Consider the following 21,744-nt stretch of genomic DNA (forward strand, 5'->3'; position numbering starts at 1 on the left):
GTATCAAATATACAAATACATTTATATAAAACCTGTAAATTACACTGCTTGTAAGTACTTTTTTTTTTATTGATTTGTGTTGTCTATTTCATTTTCTGCCTTCTTTTGCATCACCCAATTAACATGCTTGAAACAAGTGCGCTTCTATTCTGTAAATACAGTAACAACAGTGGGAGGGTGGGGTGGGGGAGACACATAAACAATATAATTTATTGCACAGAGCAGAACAAGTGGTGGGTTTTTTTATTTTACAAAAGTATTGTCCACATATATTCAGCAGTGGTATGCGGGCCAATAATTATTGGCCAGTTGAGATAAACACTAATAAATCTCTAATGATCAACTCTCAAATACAAACACTCCAGCTAAAATCACAAGGCAAAAGTCTGAAACAGGAAGAAAACATGTATAGATACAAATTTCAGACCAAAGGCAAGCCAACAATGTACAGAGAAATAAACATTTGGTCGATGTAACACTTGCACATCCCTCATAAATTAAACGCTTCACAAACTAAAAGGCTATTTGAAGATGTAAGGCCCTTTTCTATTAGCTGGCAAATCTTTTCTCTCATCAGTTGGTAAAACAACATTTTGTCACAGCATAGATGTGACTCATCATTTCTACATCGTATGATGCATTGGTAGAACTTGACAACTACTGTGTCTAAATAACAGATATTAAGGAACATGGTTCATCAAAAGCTGAGCTGCAACTTGCCCAAACTGGATTTAATGAACTCACTATAGAAACACACTTGTCAAATAATTTCAGTCAGCAGAAAAGAACATCCTGATCATCAGTGAAACATTGATGAGCCGTGACAATCGAGCAAGAACAAAAAAAAACAAAGAAGGGCTTATTCGTTAAGTTCTTAGACAAAAAAAGAGAGCCTTCTTTTTCAAATCTGACTGCTGCATCTAATCAAGGCAGTGATGTTAATTTTCACAAAATATCCTAGAATGATATTTGACACAGAACTACACAATACTGAGCAGGAAAATGACCTTTTAACTCGGAAACATGCCTTCTAACCAAAGGAAGAGAACTTTAAAGGCTACAAAACCAGAAATCAGCAACGTAGAGTATAGTTTACTGCAGTGAACGCAAAAGCGTCCCAAAGGGCTGTTTTCAAATCAGATGTGAACCAGAAAATAAGAGATTTGAAACTGGCAACAGCTCGACAAAACATGACAGAGAAGGCACAGTTGTTGCATCCAACATCGGTTTGTGATCTTCATGACTGATCGATTGTGAATGGAAATGTTCTTTGGTTATTTATTTCAGAGCCACCAATGCATTTTAATTAGTTACTGTACATGTGCTGCAAATGGGCAAAATAAACATGAAATTATCCTGAATAAAATAGAAACCATTTGTGTAACGCCTTCGTCACGCAAATGCAGAATTGAATTTTTTTTTTTACCGGTGTGTAAGGCATATTTTGTGAAGTGGCATGAAGACATCCCCTTTTATTGAGGCTTTCCCACTCTGTGACAATCTGAATATCAGTAGTCAACGGGCAATGACGTGTAAAAAAAACTTTTTTTTAAGCATAAATACTCTCTGGACAAGTTTATACAAGTTTGACTTGTTCCCAAGTGGAATATATAAAGCAGGGGACAAAATACACATGAGAAAGTATACAAATCACTTAATTAGTCCGAAACGAAGCAGCAGAAATCCCCAACGGTCACTGAGCACCCACTGAGTGGGGTCAGCCGGTGCTCGCTTTAGACTAGGAGGGAGATGTTAGAGAAGGCTGGAAAATGTGAGAAAAAAGATTATTAATCTACTCTTTAAAGTGAGGCTCAGTGGTTTTGTGTTTAATTTACCAAGATGACAAGAATGGAGCTGCAAAGAAATGTTTAAAAGAAATCCAGTCTCTACTACTTGTAAACTGTAAGTACATGCAATACAAGTAAAGAGGTATAAACATTTTCACTTGGCAACTCTTCAATAGAATAGATGTACAGAAACCACTAAAAGCTTCCCAGCTTTTTCATATTTGAAGTCACAATTCACTCGTTTTGATTCAGAATCAGATTTCCAGTTCTGCCAAGCTCAAACACATCGCAGGATGACCAGAGAGTTTGGGCTCCATTATCCTGTTTTGGGTGGTGGTGCGACATAATCCGGGTTGTACGCTGGCTGGGCTAGGTAGTCTGTGCTTGAGGGTACGGCCCTGGGCTGCTGTGGCTGCGCGGGAGGCTGCAGAGGGTACGCCGGCTGGTCAGGGGAGAATGCAGCCTGGCTGTAAGGCATCGGATTAGGAGGGTAGGCAGGACCGGCTGGGCACAGATAGAAAACATGTCACGAGCTTGAAAGAGCCAAAAATGCAACAACAAAAACACAGAAAATGTTCTGCAGCTCTGTCAAAGTAGTCATCTATGATTTCTATTGGAAAGAAATCAGACGTGACAACTTTCTACATGCAGCGGTTACTCCACCTTACACGCCCGACTTTGTTTTCCCCTGACGCACCAAACCTGCATGCTGTGCTTTGAAGCTGCACTGAAATGTGTCATTATCCCATGTCAAACGGTGCTTTTTCTCAGCACGCACCACCTAATTACCCACGTTCATAATGGTTCTGATAATCCTAAAAAGGTCCATCAGGTTTATCCACTTCCCCCTCCCCCCCCCGTAACCATTTCACATATGCAAAAACGCTGGCCTCTTTCAGACCGCTTACATATAGAGAGGGATTATAGAAGGTCATGTCTTAGTCATTTGAGGTTAATCGTCGTATTTAGCATTACTCAAAAGAGAAGATGACTTCATATTTAATATTATGTTGTGCACCATAAAGGTTTCAATGTTTCTTTAAATGTCATTTGGTTGACTAACATTAATTCTGTGCCATCGCCTACAAAGAGAATAAAAGCAGCTTTAGGTTTGCATGTTTTTGTGCTTTTATCGCTGCTTCTTGTCTAATTTTACTGTGGGCTAGATTCAATGTCTTCCGAGAACTGACTGCTGATGGTCATTAAAACAAAAGAGTCTGTTTCTGATTACATGTCGATTATTTGTGCAAATCCCCTAAAGAAAAACTTGACTTTAAAACAACCAAGCTTTAGTAAAATTGGAATGTGCTGAAATTCCAAAGATGAGTGAAGGTCATAGCTATTTGATTTGTCCATTCTGCCATTATTCATGCTATCATCTGTCATTTATTTACTGACTGATGGGGGGGCGGGGACAAAATTAGTCATGTTTTAGCTACGAAGATAAAGTTGTCCACGATTTAAAAAGCTACTGTCACAATGAGACCTTTAACTGGAATCCACACTCACTGGCTTCTTGGTATGTTGGTGGCGGTCCGGCTGTGAATGGTGGCACGGGGTAGGGCAATGTTGGCATGGGCTGGGCTCCATAGCCCTGAGGCGCGGGCTGTGGTCCGTAACCCGGCTGTACTGGTACAGGCTGGTACGGTGGATACTGGGCACCCTGGTAGGACATAGGTTGAGTTGCTGTTTCCATTGGCTGCCGTGGGTACTGCTGAGGGGTACTAGTGACCACTGTGGTGTGGGTGGTGGTGGCCAACACAGCTGTGAGGAAACAACAGAACAGAAGCATGGTTAATATACGTCAGCTAGGGGGCTCAACATCAGCTTCCTGCGAAGTTACTGAGCAGTTAGTTTGCCGTTTACACACACTGATTTTCACCAAAACAAAGACAAAGAATTGCACTTCCACCGTCATAGGTGCACAGCATTGCAACACTAAAGTCAGAATGCCGTAGAGCAGCTATTCGTTTTGTTACAGAAACATGGATGACTGTTTTCCCCTCAGGTTACACGAAATGTTTAATCTAAATTTTTACCAGAGTAAATACTTTCAAAAACAGGACTGAACATAAAGTAAAGGAAGGTAAGGCGGCAGACGATGCGTCAATTTCTAGCAGACACATTGGATTCGGTGAAGAATCAGGTCTCTAACACAAAACTCAAACGCTATAAATAGTACAAACGAGTGTCTTGTTCATGCTTAACACAAGAGGGAGGCATCACAACCACTTCCTGTAAATGACATGGGATCTATTCCCGACAGTAGTTGTCATGGAAACAATGAGTCACACGAGGCGGAGCTCAGACTTTCGAGAATATGATCCCCACATGCAGCAGCCCAAGTCGTGGAATCCAGATTCCTGCTTGTGCTTCGGCCTGTGGTTCCCTTTCAGAGCTCAGTTGCTGCAGACCGCAGACAGGAAATGCAACAGTGTGTCGAGATTCGACCCAAACCCACACACAGCATAGGAAGGGGATTTCATCTAGAGACGCAGGTTACATGCACATGAATGCATGACGGGAATAAATGTGTAATATCCAGCCAAAGTACAAGAGAAACCTAGCAGCAGAAACAACGGGTGAACACCACATGACAAAACTAGAATTACATCCAGCCGTTTGTTAAGAGACAATATGGGACCAATTACAAAAAGCTCGTTAAAAAATGATAGCTGAAAGGCCGCCAAAATTCCCCTCTTTATGTGCACATTTAATGTTAGTAGCTAGGAAATGTTTTTCATTCCATTTATTCCTTCAGTCATGCACATTTAGCCAAAATCAAGAATCAGCTGCGAGAAGAGATACGGAGCTTGCTGAAAAGATAAAGCGATTTAAAGCCATCTGTTTGACTTCCGTTAATTCCACAGTGAAATTAAACTCCGTCAGACCCACTAAAAGCTGGACCTTGTTGCACAATCTGCAGTAATCGTGGTTATTCATTGGCTCCGGCTCCAATCGTTGACGTAAACAAGACCCACCAGCTTGTTGACACAAACATTCCAGACCAATGCGACAGACGTGTAAAAAAAAATACATTTTAATCTATGAAAAGGTAACCCCATCCCCCCCCCCTTCCCTTATTATATTTGTAACTCTGCTGTACATTGCTCCATAATTGCGATACACACTCTGCCTCATGTGAAAATGGTCATGGCTGCGTTGGGTACAATCTCTGTTATCCAACTGTGTAACAGAGATTATTGTTACTTGAAAGAAACCAGGTACTGGAAATATATCCTTGTCATGTCAAACTTGCCACGCAGTACAAACCTGCAATAAACAATCCCATTGGTTGTTGCTACTTACGTTGCGGCTTGTGGCACACCTTGTACAGGCAGCAGCAAGGACAGATACAGCAGGAGATGACGATGAGGATAACGCAAACAAGGCTGATGATACCGGACACCAAGGGCAACGGTGAACTCTCGAAAACAATACTTTAAAAAAGAACAAAAAAACAATGTAAAACAATCATGTTGCTATTTGTTTTTTTCGGCACAAAACAAATACAGAATCATTGTCCTTTGCTGATTAAATCTCCATTAGATGTGTCAGCTAAGCTGTAGTTGATATATTCTGTTATATCTGGAGAGAACGCTAGCGCAAGTTGCACGTGATTCACACATTAGTTTCCATGCTGGAGGGCACCAACAGGAAAGCACCACTTCCTGTTGCTTGAGTGCAAGACCATTGCAAAATGTGCTGCAACCTCTCATCTGTAACCAGTTCTACCCCCCCATCTCAAGCAGACATTTAGGTCTCAGCGACGACTCTAATTAAACTCATTTAGAACTCGTTGCAAAATAAAAATAGGCACGGAATACCAATCGTCTTGCTTATCCTCCGACAAACGCCAGAAGCTATCCTGACAGCAGTATCTGTCCATGCACGTGCCACAGCAAAAGCCTAATCGGCATTTCTGGGATGGATGGTAGACATTGTGTTGATCTCTGTAGGACTCGCAGTCCCAACTCCCCGCTGGAAGAAAGCAGAGAAGAGCAGGAAAGGTTAAACCAGCGACCACTGGAGGCCGCAGTACAGATATCAGGAATACAATAGGGAATATGATGAAGTACACAATGCCCCGCCCCATCCCAATTAAATTGATCAGTGTTTTCAGGATTATGGATATTAAATTGAGGATTGTTTATGCATCTCGTGGTTTTTGATTTTTGATTGAATACATTCCCCTCTAAGGTCATTTTGGTTTGAATACCATGAATACGACTTTTTTTTGTTTTAGGGTCGATGACTCATTTGAGTCGCGCAAAAACCTGTGCGCGCATGCCTGCGGTTCTTGAGAACAGGCGCGTTCACACGACCTGATCTGATCAGAGCAAAACTTCCGCAATTGAACATGGATGGACATTACTACCCTCAATAATATATATATATATATATGACGCATCCCCTCAGCTGTAAATTGTGTTTGAACTTTGATAATCGGTAGAGTTAAAGGACACACAAAAAAGTAAACACACTTGGATATTCTAGAGATGTAGACACAGAGTAAACAGTTTACATTTTACTTCCGGCTACTGTAAAAGATCACGACTTCTATAATGATTCTCCACGCCGAGGCCTTTTTACTCAATGTGAGTATTGGAAATACCACCCAGGACATGTAGTGGCAAAGAACCGACATGGGCTACTTGGGTCGGCGTTTCTCGTGGCAACCGCAGTGATAGCATATAAAGAGCAACCGGATACGATTTATTCAGAACGAGTCATCCCAGATCACACGTACTAAAGTCAAAATATTAAAAGTCACCAAAGCTAACGTCACTGGCATCGCCCGTATGTTAGCCTGAGCCCCAGCTACGAGCTAAAGCTAACTGGGCTAAACGTTCTACACTAAAAATAACATTCACGATAACCGCGAAGTAAAAGAATATTAATAGTTAAATATATATATCTCCCTCAACTCACCAGATACACAGGGGGTCAGAGCAACACATAACACCAGCGCAACAACACCGGACGGGCCTAACGACATGGCTACACAGTTCTCCTCTGAAGTCGCTGCGCCCAGGACGAAGGCTCTGAAGCGATTGGCTGAAGATCGTCTACAAATAAAATACTGTGTCGTCACACAGTCGAAGCTCCGCCCACCGACCAGTCTCGTTTCAAGTCTGTCTTCCATTAACGCGGTGAACTACGTAGTAAAGCGTTTATAGCTTATCGAAGCATAACGTTAGTGATGTTAGTCTTGTGATTTATTTTCTCAATTACAATTCGAAAAAAAGTCTAAATGACATTTTTGTTGGTAAATAAATGACAGATGATAGCGTGAATAATGGCAGAATGGACAAATCAAATAACTATGACCTTCACTCATCTTTGGAATTTCAGCACATTCCAATTTAACACATATTTAAGCTCGGTTGTTTTAAAGTAAAGTTTTTCTTTTGAGGATTTTCTGTTTATCTAATAAGTTATTTGCACAAATAATCGACATGTAATCAGAAGCAGACTATCATTTGTTTTAAAGACCATCAGCAGGCAATTCTCGGAAGAGTTGTCCATTAAACTAACCCACAGTCCCAGTGAAATTAGACAAGCAGCAATAAAACCACTAAAACATGCAAGTTGTCACGTTTTCTTTCCAATAGAAATCATTTATGACATACTTTGACAGAGCGTCAAAACAAAAGTACTTCTGGTGTTGAATTTGAATCATTTCATCGCATGTGTTACATTGTAATCATATTCTCTTCATAAAAAATAGGAAAGGGTACACGATCCGAATCCAGGGAACTTCTTGTGATTATTATCACCACAAGTTGTTTCTACTGAATTACATAATAACTTCTCACAAACCTTCAGTCAACCTCCAAAGCACTGACGTTGAAATATCTGTCATATTAATCTAAATCCTGTTTCAAATAACTATAAATAGTAAAAGGACAAGACAGTTCAAAATGTAACACTTTAATGTGTTGACATTGATTCTCAGAATGAAGACACAACTGCTTCAGACTGACTTTATAGCTTTTGCGTTGGAACGGGAATCAAGATGTGTCAAACATTTTGTAAATTCATGTCTGCTATAACAGCAGCTGGCCACTAGATGTCACCAGTAGAGGGTCTTTATTTGAGGCTTGAAGCTTTGCCTCTTTTATTTCCGGTACAATCAGGAAGAAGCCTCAAAAGCGTCACAAGGCTTCATCTGCCCATCTCTCGCCAGCAGGGATAGATGGATGGATTGTGGAATAAAGTGTGGAAAAACAGACGGAAATGACTAGCTCAACAAATGTTTGTGTACATTTATTGTTTGACAAAATACCCAACGTGAACAGAAGACTGAAACGATGATAGGGACGTAAACACAGAGGATCTCGCGAGACTTTAGGTGGGCGGCGGCCTAAGTGTCTGCTCATATAAGCAGTGGCCCGTCCGCGTCCTTCTCGTTCGTCCTCAGTGAAGGATAACGGAAGTGTTTTGTCAAGGCATTGCATTATAATAGCCCCGGAGCTACTATCTTGTCAACCACACGGCTGAGAGATTTTTTTCAGTTTTTAAGAGGTAATGTCTTCATTCCTTCATGATCGTCTTCATCTCTGGTTCCTTCCTGAGCTAATGTCGCCCAGCTAAACGACACCCGGCGGGGGGGCTGAACGCTGTAGTTTTAATGTTAAATATGGTATTAAAAGTCGTCGAAACCCGTTGAGAAACGTAAATCGCGATTCAAGTCATGTTCAGTGAGACCAGGAAGAGGTTCAGGAATCATCGCGTAATGTGAACGCCTTCATATTGCTTGTAAATGTTGTTATCTTGTCCGCAAAATATACGCGAAGCGATCAGGTAAACCGGAAGTTGAAAATAGGTTGCAAAACGTGACGACGTCCTGAATTCTGTTGAACTCGTGAAGCACATTTGAACCTCAAAGCTCACCGTAACTAGAAAAGAAATGAAAATGTGGCTAAAAATAAATACATTAATAAAATCAAGTTATATAGGCTTCTGATTTATTTTATTTAATTGAGTCAAGAGCGCCCTCCCACTCCTTTCACTAAACGTCATGGGTGGAAAAGAATCAATCAACTGATTCGATCTTTGTGATCAACCTCGACCTGGATGGACTGCGATCCTACTTAGACGTAGATTAACAATTATTGGTCGAGGAGTGCGTTGACCTGCTTTATCCGGCTGAAAGGTAATAGAGGAAGCGAAGCGGTGCTTTTTCTCTACATTTTATTTATGTATTCGTTCCTCTCTATTTTGGAGGACACTAAAACTACCATAACATTTTAGCCCGAACACAGTGGGATATTCTAATTGCCTCCCAATGATGTTGCAAGCCTCACCTTTTCCATTCAGCTGTGTTATGATATTTGCTTTATTGTGAATAGTTGCTCCTGTGGTGTTCCCAGCCTCTGACTCCCTCCCATAGAAAGAAGGACGTTCTTTTGCATTTAAATACATGTTTACATGCCTGTATTTGCAGACAGTCGGAGAGCAGCATTTTGTGTTTACTTTGCCTTTTCAGCAAACGGACGTTTCGACTGTCTCTTCCAGATTCCCGGTCACTCGTCACCACTGTCGATTATGGATGTGTTGCTGCGTGGATGTCCGTTCCTGGCTCGTCTGCCACAGACCTTTCTGCAGCAGACTAAGACGTCTCTGTTGGGGTTCGCCCAGCGGTGCCCTGTCATGATGGAGTTGGCCTCTAAGCCCATGGCTCCACCGATAGCACGGGCTCTCTGCTCTTCCTCTTCTTCCTCCTCCTACCAGAAGTCTGTGGATGCTTTATCTGCCGGTGAGGGTTAGGGTCTCAAACTGGTAGACATTTTTTAATCTTGTTGTATTATTATTATATTTATTAAATGAAACGGCCCAGCTAAGGTAATGACTGATTGAGTTATGTTGGTTATCGGTTTGTTACTGTGTATTTGAAATATAGATCATGTTTTCTTCACTTTATAGGCTCCAAAGTTGAAGTGGAGCCTAACCTGCCTGCTGGTCACCATTTGCCACCCCCAGGTCAGGCAGTGACCTCAAAATGCCCCTTCCTGGCTGCTGAGATGGGCCAGAAGAACAGCAGTGTGGTCCGCCACGTCAGCATGGATTTCCAAGAGGATGTTCAGGAAGTCCGCACAGTCCAAAAAGGTAAGAGCTGCTTAGAAATGAATGACTACTGCTTTCTATTCACCCATCACCATGTTGATTATAAATTATTAACGTTTGAATCCCCTTCTTGATCTTTTTTAGAACTGTCTGCTCACCAGCTGGCCAATACCATTAAGGGAAGCGGAGACGACCAAACTAACCTGATGACCGCTCTGCTGAAGCAGCGCCCTAAAAGAGTCTCGCACTTGCTGCAAGACAACTTGCCAGGCAGCAGTAAGCTTTAGTTTTTTGCTTTGACCGCTCGCGTGGAAAAGTGTTGACAGAACTTCTCCAGGGTTTTTAAATTATGAATTAGTCATTTGGCAGCCAGTCTCGTCGTCTTCTTTTTAAGTAAGATGAGAGGACTTAGGCACCGGTATCCGAATGCAATCCTCGAGAAACAAGTTCGCTCTTCCTGCTTCTCTTGCAGTGTCCAACTTCAATTATGATAATTTTCTTGAGAAGAAGATCGTGGAGAAGAAAAGTGACCACACATACCGTGTGTTCAAGACCGTAAATCGCTTGGCGACTGACTTCCCCATGGCCAACGACTTCACTGGCTCCTTGGAGGACAAGCGGGAGGTGTCCGTTTGGTGCAGCAATGACTACCTGGGCATGAGTCGACACCCACGTGTCATGAAATCCATTATGTGAGTAATAAAGGAATTGCTTTTTGTGAGAGAAGTGTTGGTCAAAGCCAAATGTGCTTTCATGTAATAGAATATCTGTTTCATGTTGAGAATTGTTCAAGGAGAAATAAGAGAACATGGTAGCTGAATAAACGCTGACGCCCATGATCGATCTTCTCCTTTGTGTGTAGTGCGTTAGCCTTTCGAGGCTCTGAAGTAGCCTGTTTTCCATCTTTTATTTTTCAGCTTGTTTTTGCTTGCTCAGCTCTTATCCTCTGTGCCTCAACAACACCTTTCACTCTTTCTTGCAATTCAATAAAGCACCATCTTAAATATTTTCCATTTGTTCAAGTTTTAATTGTCCCTAAGTTCACATACGGTATATATTTTTTTATATATATGTAAAGTAAAATATATTTTTTCTTTCCTTGAATCCTGTGTTTAGGGATACTTTACGAAGGCATGGCTCTGGGGCTGGTGGCACCAGGAATATCTCTGGTACCAGTAAATTCCATGTGGAACTGGAACAAGAGCTGGCTGGCCTTCACAACAAGGATGCTGCACTGCTCTTCACCTCCTGCTTTGTTGCAAATGACTCCACCCTCTTCACCCTCGCCAAGATGCTTCCTGGTATAAAAAAGCACATGCATGTTTACAATAAATCCAAAAAGTATATGTGTGTATTATTTATTTATTTATTGGTGGTTTTCTCGCTATAACTTGAGTTCCTTTTGATGCAAACTATAAAGCGTCACTCCTCAAAACTGTATTTCAGGTTGCGAGATCTACTCCGACGCGGGCAACCACGCCTCAATGATCCAGGGCATCAAGAACAGTGGCGCTAAGAAATTCATTTTCCGCCACAATGATGCCGCCCATCTCCGAGAGCGTCTACAGGAGGGAGACCCGTCCAAACCCAAGATTGTGGCCTTTGAAACTGTCCATTCCATGGATGGTTAGTTTGGGATAATACTCTTTATCTTTTTAAAACCTTTTTATAAAGCTAACTTGTTACACGATTGCTTCTTATTGATTGTCATGAGTATGTTATGGATCATTGAGCTGGCAAGAACGTAGAAAACTACGGTATTCTGTATTTAAAATGCGATTACAGACCAAGACTTCTTTTGCATCAGACTTATTAATGGCTTGACCCTTCTCCTGTCTCTTTTTCTTTTACACAGGTGCTGTGTGTCCGCTGGAGGAGATGTGCGATACGGCACACGAGTTTGGTGCCATCACTTTCGTAGACGAGGTTCACGCTGTGGGCCTGTATGGCGGCAAAGGAGGTGGCATTGGCGACAGGGACGGCATAATGCACAAGATGGATATCATCTCGGGGACACTAGGTTTGTATATGATGTCTGCTAAAGAAAAGTATTATATACTATTTAGCAATTTGACTTTGAAGTTACGATGACATGTTGTTGGGCCAATTTGTGACTATTTACACATTGGTACATTTATCTGCTGTTTTATAGTTTGCGATATATTTTTAAACTCTGGATTTTTGAATGCATGCAATGTGCCAGATGGCTTTAAAAATACCAGGAGCAGCTCTGTTGTTGCTAGGAGACGCTAGCCTCTTGTGCTCTCATTGAATTAGGCCGATGATCTGTGCCTCGCTGTCAAGCTGAGGATGTAATTATTTCTAACTGTGGGCCTGGCCGCTCCTATTTCATAAATATCGTTTTTTGAAGTTGCAGTCACGTTATTTTGCATAAAGCAATGACAGTTTTTATACAAATGGTCCTTTTCAAACCATGTTTACTCATGTCTTGTTCCAGGAAAGGCCTTTGGCTGTGTCGGTGGCTACATCGCGAGTACCGCTGCCCTGGTGGACACGGTGCGTTCTTACGCTGCCGGTTTCATCTTCACCACCTCTCTGCCGCCAATGCTGCTGGCTGGAGCAAGGCAGTCCGTCCAGATTCTCAAAAGCGACGAGGGCAGCGCACTTAGACGTAAACACCAGCGCAATGTTAAGCTGCTCAGACAAATGCTGATGGATTCTGGGCTGCCTGTGGTCCACTGCCCCAGCCACATCATTCCAGTCCGGGTAATTTCTTTAATTTATTGACCAATGGCACGAAATGGGCAATGTTACAGTTAATAATATACTCGGCAGTACTAAGTCCATCTGCCCAATTCTAATGGTGTCGTATGCTTCTGTATGTATTTCCTAGGTATCGAATGCTGAGAAAAACACGGAGGTGTGTGACATCATGATGAGCCGTCACAACATCTATGTGCAGGCCATCAACTTTCCTACTGTTGCCAGGGGAGACGAGCTTCTGCGTATCGCTCCAACACCTCACCACACCCCTGAGATGATGAAATACTTTGTTGGTAAGATCTTGTTGATACTATTACAGAAATATGTTTAAAATAATATCCATTTGAGGTAAAGCTCCGCCGCCATGTATATGTTTGACTTCAAACATGTACTTTATGTGCACTGTTTTATGTTTTCCTCTACAGAGAAGCTGTTGGCCACATGGAAGGAGGTGGGCCTGGCGCTGAAGCCCCACGCCTCAGCGGAATGTACCTTCTGCCAGCAGCCACTGCACTTTGAGCTCATGAGTGAGCGAGAGAAGTCTTACTTCAATGGCCTCAGCCATCCTATCTCTGCTCATGCATAACACTAATCACTGCTGCTGACTAGAGATGGCACATAGATGCTATATATTCATTCCTCTCAGAGAATACACAAATTCTCTTATTAAAATACTCTGTGTGCAAATTCTCTATAAGCTCAAAATAAAATGAACAGGAAGGAAACTTTGTCGTTGTCATGCTTTTCTTCAGTCCCATAAAGAAGACACGGATTCCATAACGGGAAATAATAAAGGATTATGACTTTGAGATATAGATTTGATTCTTATTGGGTGCTGGCGATGCTATAGAACAGACCAGATCAAGTTTACTTTGTGAAAATAGGTCGCAACAGTTGGTTTGGACCAGACAATGAAAGACTTAAATCTGTGTACCACTGTGGACCAAGAGACCTACTGTCATTATTTTTGATTCACTGGACTGCTTTTGAGAAATGTGGCACGCAGAAAAAGATTGGTACTGCTAACAACTAGGAAGACAATAACAATGCCTCCAATAATACATTGTCCCCTAACACATCTTTTTAAATAAAATTGGTTGCTTGTTGGTGGTGTTCACCTGTTTTTTAGTTAAATGTAATGGATTACTTTTTCCCTACATCTATTATTAGGGAGATATATTTCAAGCAATACTGATCCTGAAAAGATAAAAATTAGCAGATTTTACTTAAAACATGTGCATAACAAAGTGACTCCTGGGACGTTGGAGTCAACTGGCAGTTGTTGAGATGTTGTTTTTCCCTTAAGGTCAGGTTAATGAGGTTTCCTGGGGAGGGAACCCAAAATTGCACTCATTGAAATCCTTTGAAATTCAAAAATGCAACCTTAGAGTGTTATTGGAGGACATAATAAAAGCTTTATTTCTGTTATAACATTTTTCTAATTGTTTCAATGTCATCTAGAAACTCAAATTATCAAAAATAGTCTATTGCCTCATAAAGGGTTAACCCCTCTCTCAAGCCATCTGTCTGGTAAAGATGTTTACATTGTTACCTTCTGATGAATGGCCCTTGTCCTTCAGGTGCAGCTGAGTCCTGCACTGAGGCCTTTGTCTGGGTGTCTTGTCCTCGGGGTGAGCCAGCATCTGTTTCATGGTTTTGGTGGGCTTAAAGTGTGCTGCGATGTTGTGTTTATTATTTATCCATTTGAGTTTATCTGGAATGGCAACAGCCGTTCCCCTTCGCTCTCTGTGTGATCTGCTTTGGGTCTGTCTTCCCCTCTGCAGTTGTTTACATGTTAGGCCCAACCGATGCGTCACAAGGACACTACCTTGACCCAAATAACCGAGAATCTTATTATTATTTATAAAATAAGAGATCAGACCGCATGCTCGAGATCCATTTGAAAAGTGCTTTTAGAGTCATGAAATAATGGAATGTTTTGCCATTAAAACTGATCAAAATAGAAGACACGTCTGCTTTTAAAAGACAACTGAAGAAGTTCATTGGTGCTGACTAGTTATACAGGAAATACAGGATTCACACTGCTGAATTGGGGTTGTCAGATTTAGAGCATGGATAAAAAATATTAAATATATTGTTCATTCTTTTTTTGTAGGAATTGTAATTGAAATATGGTTGTACTTTTATATCGGTTATCTGTTGTGTAATGGTTCTTATTTTTGATACTGTCTATATGCTTTTCTTTTTTTACAAGGATCTCAGGAAGACTAGCCGGCTGTAAAGCTCAGCTAATGGGGAACCTAATAATAAACATAAACATTTGGAATGAACCTGCTTCATGCCAGAAATTAACTGGAGAACACCTATCACTTACAATTCCTTAAAAATTATTTCTTACTTACCGGTACTTAGTCTGAATATTAAATGTGTAAAGTATTAAATGTGAACATTTGAATGGTTCTGGTCACAATCTGTAACAGAAAGTTCTAAGCATACCATCGGCCTTTCAATCGTCAATATTCTATTTATTATTATTTTATTATTGATACTATTTAACATTTAAAGTCAGCAATGCAGTTGAGCGTCGGCTCTGGTGCATCCAGCATTCACAGATTGAACTCTCAGCTTCCTTCTTCAGTTTGAACTGTTTCTCAAGAACTCCGGAGTTGGACAAACCCTTGTTGCCTCATGCGAGGCAGGGCTGCTCTGAAAATAGCTGGTTGCAGAGCAGACATTTGGACATAACAGGAAACTCGCAGGTGTATAGATGTTTGCAACATTCCACTTAGAGGAGGTCCTTCTGTACTGAATGCTGCTGTGCTGTTCTTACTTCAGCACCACGTCATTGTTAATGCTTTAAAGGGCACCGTTGATTTATCCTGCATGCTGTCATAGTTTGGAATGTCTTCCTGTGCAAACATTCCCGTATGTCGCAACTGCTTCTTGTTTTAAATAAAGATACTTTCAATTTGAATGAATATTATAAGTAAGCTGTTAATAACATGTGTACAACAATGCTTAAACTGAATTCATGTTACTTGTACATGTTTACACTTTTCCTTATGTTTAATTATAAATTAACTTTCTGAAAAATGAGATATAGAAGAATTTATAAATGCAATTTTGAAATGATCAGCCATATTGAAACTTGCCCCAAAAGATTTTACTCAACTGTGTTGAGTAAAATGTAGATTCACAAAGTAGACCATTAAGGTTCCATTAGCTATTCATTAAGAGATAGCGCACCTCTGATTTGTTTTTTGAAAACCATTGTGTAAAGCCAGAAGGTATAATGTGAAGCTTTTTTCTGGCTTCCAACTTTCACAAGTTAAAGAAGAAGCTGAAAGTATTGCACACAAAAGGCTTTGAGTACAAATAGTTTTTTGTGCCAAGGCTTACTCACAAAACAGGTTTAATCATTTCGATACGGTCAGGGAAATGGACAATCTTGATAAACGATATACTGTCCTGTGATGGCCCTGCGATGAACTGGCGGCTTGTCCAGGGTGTACCCCGCCTCTCGCCCATTGACTGCTGAGATAGGCTCCAGCAGGACCCGCAACCCGATAACGGACAAAGCGGTTGGAAAATGAATGAATGAATGTCCTGTAATGTCCTGCTGTTTACAATCAGGATAGACAGGGGAATGAAATGAAAATAATTACTGGTAATCATTATAACAGATGATTTGGGATAGTAATCCTTGGAGGTGAGACACTTCTGGGACCTTGCAATGAAATAGTGTGAATGACACAGAGTATAGAATCATATTTAGAAGAGGGCAGTAAAATGAAGAGTTAATGAAAATGTGCCACTTTTGTTGGGGTTCGGGGTTGTTTTTGGTTTCATTTGTTCTTCCCTCTCCCTCTCTCGACAGTGGGCGTGGCAGAGAACGGAGCGGCAGTAACAGACGCACCTGAAACCCATCATCCCCATTACCCCACTGCTTAAAGTCCCTCCGTCTCCACCGTCAGTTGCCAGATCACCCAAATGCCTCCCGTACGTGTTTCTTGGTCCAGTTCCCGTTCCAGTCCCTGCGTTTTTGGAGAAGCCGTTCCGTTCTCTGCCAGTTTCCGAAACCAGCTGAGTATTTTGATTTTGTTTGTTGGAGTTGATTTCCTGACCAGCTGTTGTTTCTGCACTTTTGTTTGGCTGCGATTTTGTGTTGGTTTCTTACTAGGACGTTCCGGCCCGTCCACCCCTCAGTACAGTTTAGACTGAGTGTTTCGTGTTTTGGGAACAATTAAAGACACTATTTTGGTTTCCCAACTCTGTCTCCGCATTTTTGGGGTCTTGCTCTGCTCCTTGGCCCTACGGGACACATCAACTTTACTATATCGGTGTGGCCAGCTGATGGGAATAGCTGATAAACAGACTGGATATGGGTGAGAGGTGTGAATGATTAGATGGTATCAGGAAGAAAAACAAGGCCTAAATGTGCATGAGAAAGAAATGAGAAGAGAAGTTTCAGCAGCCTCACAGTGGAGGTTAAACAAATCAAACATGTCTCACATTGAATAAATCAACTTATGGTTAGCATATGGGTGTGATTAAGGTTCATCCATCCATCCATCCATCAATCTTCCATCACTTATCTGGGGCCAGGTCATTGTGGCAACAGTCAGCAGGGATTTCCAGACTTCACCCTTCCCAGACACCTGCTCCAGCTCTTTCAGGTGGATCCCGAGGAGTTCCCAGCATGTCCACGGTCTTCCCCGAGGCTTCCTCGCAGTGGGACATGCACGGGGGCACCCAAAATAGATGCCCCAGCCAATCGCAACTGACTCCTCTTGATGTGGAGGAGCAGCGGCTCTACTCCGAGTTCCTCCCTGGTGACTGCGCTCCTGACCCTACGGAGAACTGTGGTGCCATCCAAATGGTGGTTGAGAGATGGTGCCAGACAAGCAGACAGGGATGGCTCCATAGGCTGATGATTAACCAGACGAGAATTGTTTAGTTCACCCCCAATCCAAATAATATTCATAGCCAGGCACTGTGACACAGGTGGGCAGGGGTTTGTTCCATGTAGAAATCAGTTTTGAAATTCAGATTTGACTTTGACTTTGGCCTGTAGGTTTTTGATGTGGCGCTTGAAAAAAAAAGTGAGTTGTCCAGTCAGAAACCAAGGTATTGGTAGAAGTTGACTAGATCCAGTCCTGAACAATGTTCCCTCTAATTTTTCATGTGTTTGAGCAAACACACAAACTCCCTGAGCAGACCCTCGGACAAATGTGAGCAACATCATAACAATACATTTTATGTTGAAGGCACGTTATATTTGAAGGCAAACCTCAAAGTGCACAATAGTATAAAAAACAAACATAAAAACGAGATAAAATCAACAAATAAAACATAAAATTAACAAGCAAGGGAGGTCCAATTTTGTTTTGTATACGGAGGAGGAAGAGTGTTAACTGGATGATGAGGAGTATATTTATTTTTCTTTATATATGATAGTATTTTATAGTTTATTACTACGAGTATTTATGTTTTGTTATGTCTTTTGTTATTTTATCAGTATTTCTTTCTTTTGTATGTACAAATAAAATTCAATCATGTGGAACTCCTCGTCTGCAAAATACAGTATAGTATTGCCTTGCAGTTGAGACCTGTTGCGCCACACTACAAAATTCCAAATACAGCAACAGAAACCTTGGACTATTGAGCCACTGAAGTTGTACAAGCAATAAAGGGACATAATTCCACTCTCTTCAAACATTCACTGAACTTTGCAATCATCAAATAGAGATTGAGCATACATTTATTTACAACAATGAAGTTTATTAGTTGGAATATTAAACAACTTATCATTTTACTTTGTAATTAATTTTAAAAATATATAAAGAAAACAACCATTCTGCTTTCATGGATGCTTTACAGAATGTCATAATTAAAAGACAAATTGGGATAAAAAAAGAAAATAGCCAAAAGATAGTAAGAAAAGAGGTAAAATTGCATATTACAAGTCAGTTTGTCCTTATCTAAATATTTTCTAAGGGGCTCAGACCCCTGGCTAAAAAGAAGTCAAATAGACAGCTCATCCGAAAGCCAATATTTGTGTGGATATGCTACAGACAAGTAAAGTCACAAAGTCTTTGCAGACATGTGAAAATGTATTTGTAACAGTCATGGTGGGTCTGTGAGGCTGTCTGCTGAAGCTGATGAAACAGCATTGCATTTCAAAGCTTTAAACATTCCCATGTCATTTAGGGGTTTGCTCTTGTTGCAGCTGCGTTTCAGAAACAATACCTCCGTTATTAGAATTGCAGCGTCATCTTCAAAGATGAATTTTCCTCAAAATGAAAAGCAATCATTTCGTCCCTCTGTGTCGTGCTAGCTTTCAGAGAATCAGGACATAATGAGGTTATAGTGAGGTTATATTTTAGTGGGGTCAGTCAAGTTTGCTCTACATAGTTCTGATAGCTTTTTATTGTGTAATATAAATATGCTGGATGTACGCGGTGTTAAGGAATCTGCGTTCAGTGATTAAAACATAGACTGAATTTTTGCACTGTCAAAATATCTGGCTTCGGTCTCAATGTAATATGAACTAATGAAAAATGCTACTTCAATAGGAATGGCTGTTTTATCCTGTTTAATGCTTTGCTTTTTTTGTGGCATTGACCTCATTATCTGCCTTCGTGCTGTCGTCAGGCTCCAGATAACAGCGGGTCCTTGGGGCCTCCTGGAATGTGGCTGGTCCAATGTTTCGACTCGCTTAAAATGTAAACAGATCAAGACTTTGTGACTTTGTGAATTGCAACCCTTTAAGTTGAAGTTTATTGATAGGGAAATGTTAGTCATATTGATATGATTGCTGTGTAGTAGCTTTTATACTCTACTGTTTTTTTTAAGTACAATTTGTTTTTACGTGTACCATAATGAAGTTGAGGAATATAAAAGGCCTTAAACGTCCTTTTCATCCCACTGTATTGATGACTTGCCACCTATATGGAATACAAACCATAAACAAATATTCAATAAATGATGTCACCTATTAAAAAAAACAGGATACATTTGTTCACGTTTATGGATGTAAATGACTTGTAGTTTAACATTGTTGACGACTTGTTTTTATATACTGTACATTAAAGCATTGAGCATTAAGTACAAGAGGCTATTGCACTTGCCATGGTAACTTCTAGTGTGGTGAAAAAGACAAACGACACGTCTGTGCCTGACACAGAGCAGCAGCTAAGGACAGCAGCAACAGCTAATTCCCAGGTTACTTGGTAACCAGTGTTTTCTGTGTGGAGAGACTCTCCTCTATCATCACACAGTTAAATATATAAGTGACATATATATTTATGAGTCATAAACCAGAATTACGACTTCCTTTGTGAGTTAAGGTTAAAATGCTGGCTTATTATAGAACTACCTACAGAGTTTGATCCAGGTAAGGAAGGGTTGGGCATATTCTGACATTAAGTCAGACATAGACATTCATTTTTTTCTTGTACAGCAGTATGGGCAGTTTACTTAATAACCTCTATTTAAGACAACAGTCATGCTGATACAAATATATTTACCACCTGTTTCTACGGTATGAAATATGCCTTTAGTGTTTTTTTGTTTTTGTTTTTTTGGATTCAAACCCATTATTAAAATAATTAAACAGAGTTTCTCTAGTCTCGTTTGTTATTCCCTGCTAGCTTTGTTTTGTTTGCTTAGTTTATAAGGAAGTGCCACTCTCACTACATGCTCGGGTGCAACATAAGAGTAGGAGTGACATTGTCTTGCCTGCATTGCTGTAGAATTGAAAGAAATTTACCGGCCTCACACACATTTTAGTTTTAAGGGATGACTGTCACCGTGTCTGCAGCTGCTTGTGACAGTTAAAATGGGTGCTTCATTCTGAAAGCCCTCTCCAGAGCCTGCAGCATGAGTCACGATAAATTACATTTTATACATCTTCAAAATAATGTATTTATTATTCAAAACACAAATCACCATATTTATTCAATTCTATGTTTACATGTTGACAAAAAATAAAATAAAATAAAATTCACATTAGCTGACCTACTATCTGTTCATCACTTGTAGGTTGTATAATAACTTTTGATTAATCTATTCGAGGTTGAAAACTGATTTAGATTTCTTTCAGATACACTTCTTAAAATGTTTATTTCTTAAAAGACTCATCAAATAAAAAATGTCTTGCATTTGGATGGTGTGCATGTGTGTGTGTGCATCCTTGGACCCCAGACAGGATCAAGGATCAAGGTCTCTATTGTCATTCCAAAATGAGCATGAAAGGAACAAAATTTGCACTCTGGTCCCGGTTAGGAGGCGTAAGAAAAATAAAAAAGACAAAATCACTTAAACAAATGACCAATATTAAATAATTATTTCAATAGAAATTGCACAAAAATGGAAGAGTGTGTGCATGTGTGTGTACCATACTGATTCCAGTACATGACATCGGCCTTCGTACAATGTCAAGGACCCGCAGGCTCACCAGGTATTCTTGGCTGTGCCTTCACGGCCTTTGGTGTCCTCCCACATTATGGCCATGCTACAGATCACTGCATAACAACAACAGCTTTCACACAGAACGATTGCGAAGGATTTCACACTCATGCAGCCGTTGGGGCTTGCACCAGTTCTAGCCTTGCTTCCCTAGGAAGGCAGCGCTGAATTTGTGTGTATCACACACACCGTGAAAAGGTTTAGAATATCACTTCATGTGTCCACGTTAGCACTATGGAACACAGAATAATTGTACTTCCTTTAAATGATTAATGTGAGGACCTCATCATAATAATTATCGGTAAGGAATTTGTCATGGTTCAATATTTTGTTTCGCTGGAATTTGATCCCATGTCATTTCACCATCTTGTACATTCCTTTTCGGAATATTGACAACGTTTACTTCCTTCTTGATTTCCCTCCACTGAGTGTCTGATTGTTTTCACTGGACTGATTGTCTGCTCCACCCTGTTGCCACGTGTCTGTCATTGTCTCATCGCTCTGCATGCTCATGGTTTGAGAGTTTGTCTGTTTCCTAACCTCCTTCTAGCCTGCTTTGCCTCGTGTTTGCTCCTGTGCGCTCAGTAGTTTTGTCATATATCTTTAACATGATTTGGACTTCTTGTTACTGTTTTTCTTTGTTTGTGTCTGGGTTTTCCAAGTTAGATTTTATTCCTTGTGGATTTCGTGTGTGTTTTTTCTTTTTCTTTTGCTTGTCATTGAATTTATATAA

The 21,744-nt window shown here is 40.6% G+C and overlaps 2 protein-coding genes across 3 annotated transcripts; one reads left to right on the forward strand and one right to left on the reverse strand.

Annotated features, from left to right (window-relative positions):
• Positions 1-208: 208 nt before the first annotated feature.
• On the reverse strand, positions 209-6,807 carry LOC137898496 (protein shisa-4-like). Its single transcript, XM_068742538.1, has 5 exons — positions 6,720-6,807; positions 5,615-5,768; positions 5,097-5,227; positions 3,297-3,551; positions 209-2,291 (listed from the first exon to the last, which is right to left on the reverse strand). The coding sequence occupies exons 1-5, from the start codon at positions 6,784-6,786 to the stop codon at positions 2,104-2,106; spliced, it is 795 nt and encodes a 264-aa protein (XP_068598639.1). The 5' UTR covers positions 6,787-6,807; the 3' UTR covers positions 209-2,103.
• A 1,402-nt stretch (positions 6,808-8,209) lies between these two features.
• On the forward strand, positions 8,210-13,300 carry alas1 (aminolevulinate, delta-, synthase 1). 2 transcript variants are annotated; one of them, XM_068742379.1, is made up of 11 exons: positions 8,210-8,315; positions 9,309-9,549; positions 9,717-9,899; positions 10,002-10,133; positions 10,330-10,549; positions 10,974-11,158; positions 11,304-11,483; positions 11,713-11,877; positions 12,316-12,584; positions 12,712-12,874; positions 13,007-13,300. In XM_068742379.1, exons 2-11 carry the CDS (start codon positions 9,339-9,341, stop codon positions 13,165-13,167), a joined length of 1,869 nt encoding a protein of 622 aa, XP_068598480.1. In that variant the 5' UTR covers positions 8,210-8,315; positions 9,309-9,338; the 3' UTR covers positions 13,168-13,300. The 2 variants fall into 2 exon arrangements, with proteins under 2 accessions (XP_068598480.1, XP_068598481.1); XM_068742380.1 differs by having other exon boundaries at positions 9,774-9,899.
• Positions 13,301-21,744: the final 8,444 nt, after the last annotated feature.

The sequence above is a fragment of the Brachionichthys hirsutus genome, chromosome 8 (assembly GCF_040956055.1).
Source record: "Brachionichthys hirsutus isolate HB-005 chromosome 8, CSIRO-AGI_Bhir_v1, whole genome shotgun sequence".
NCBI lineage: Eukaryota > Metazoa > Chordata > Actinopteri > Lophiiformes > Brachionichthyidae > Brachionichthys > Brachionichthys hirsutus.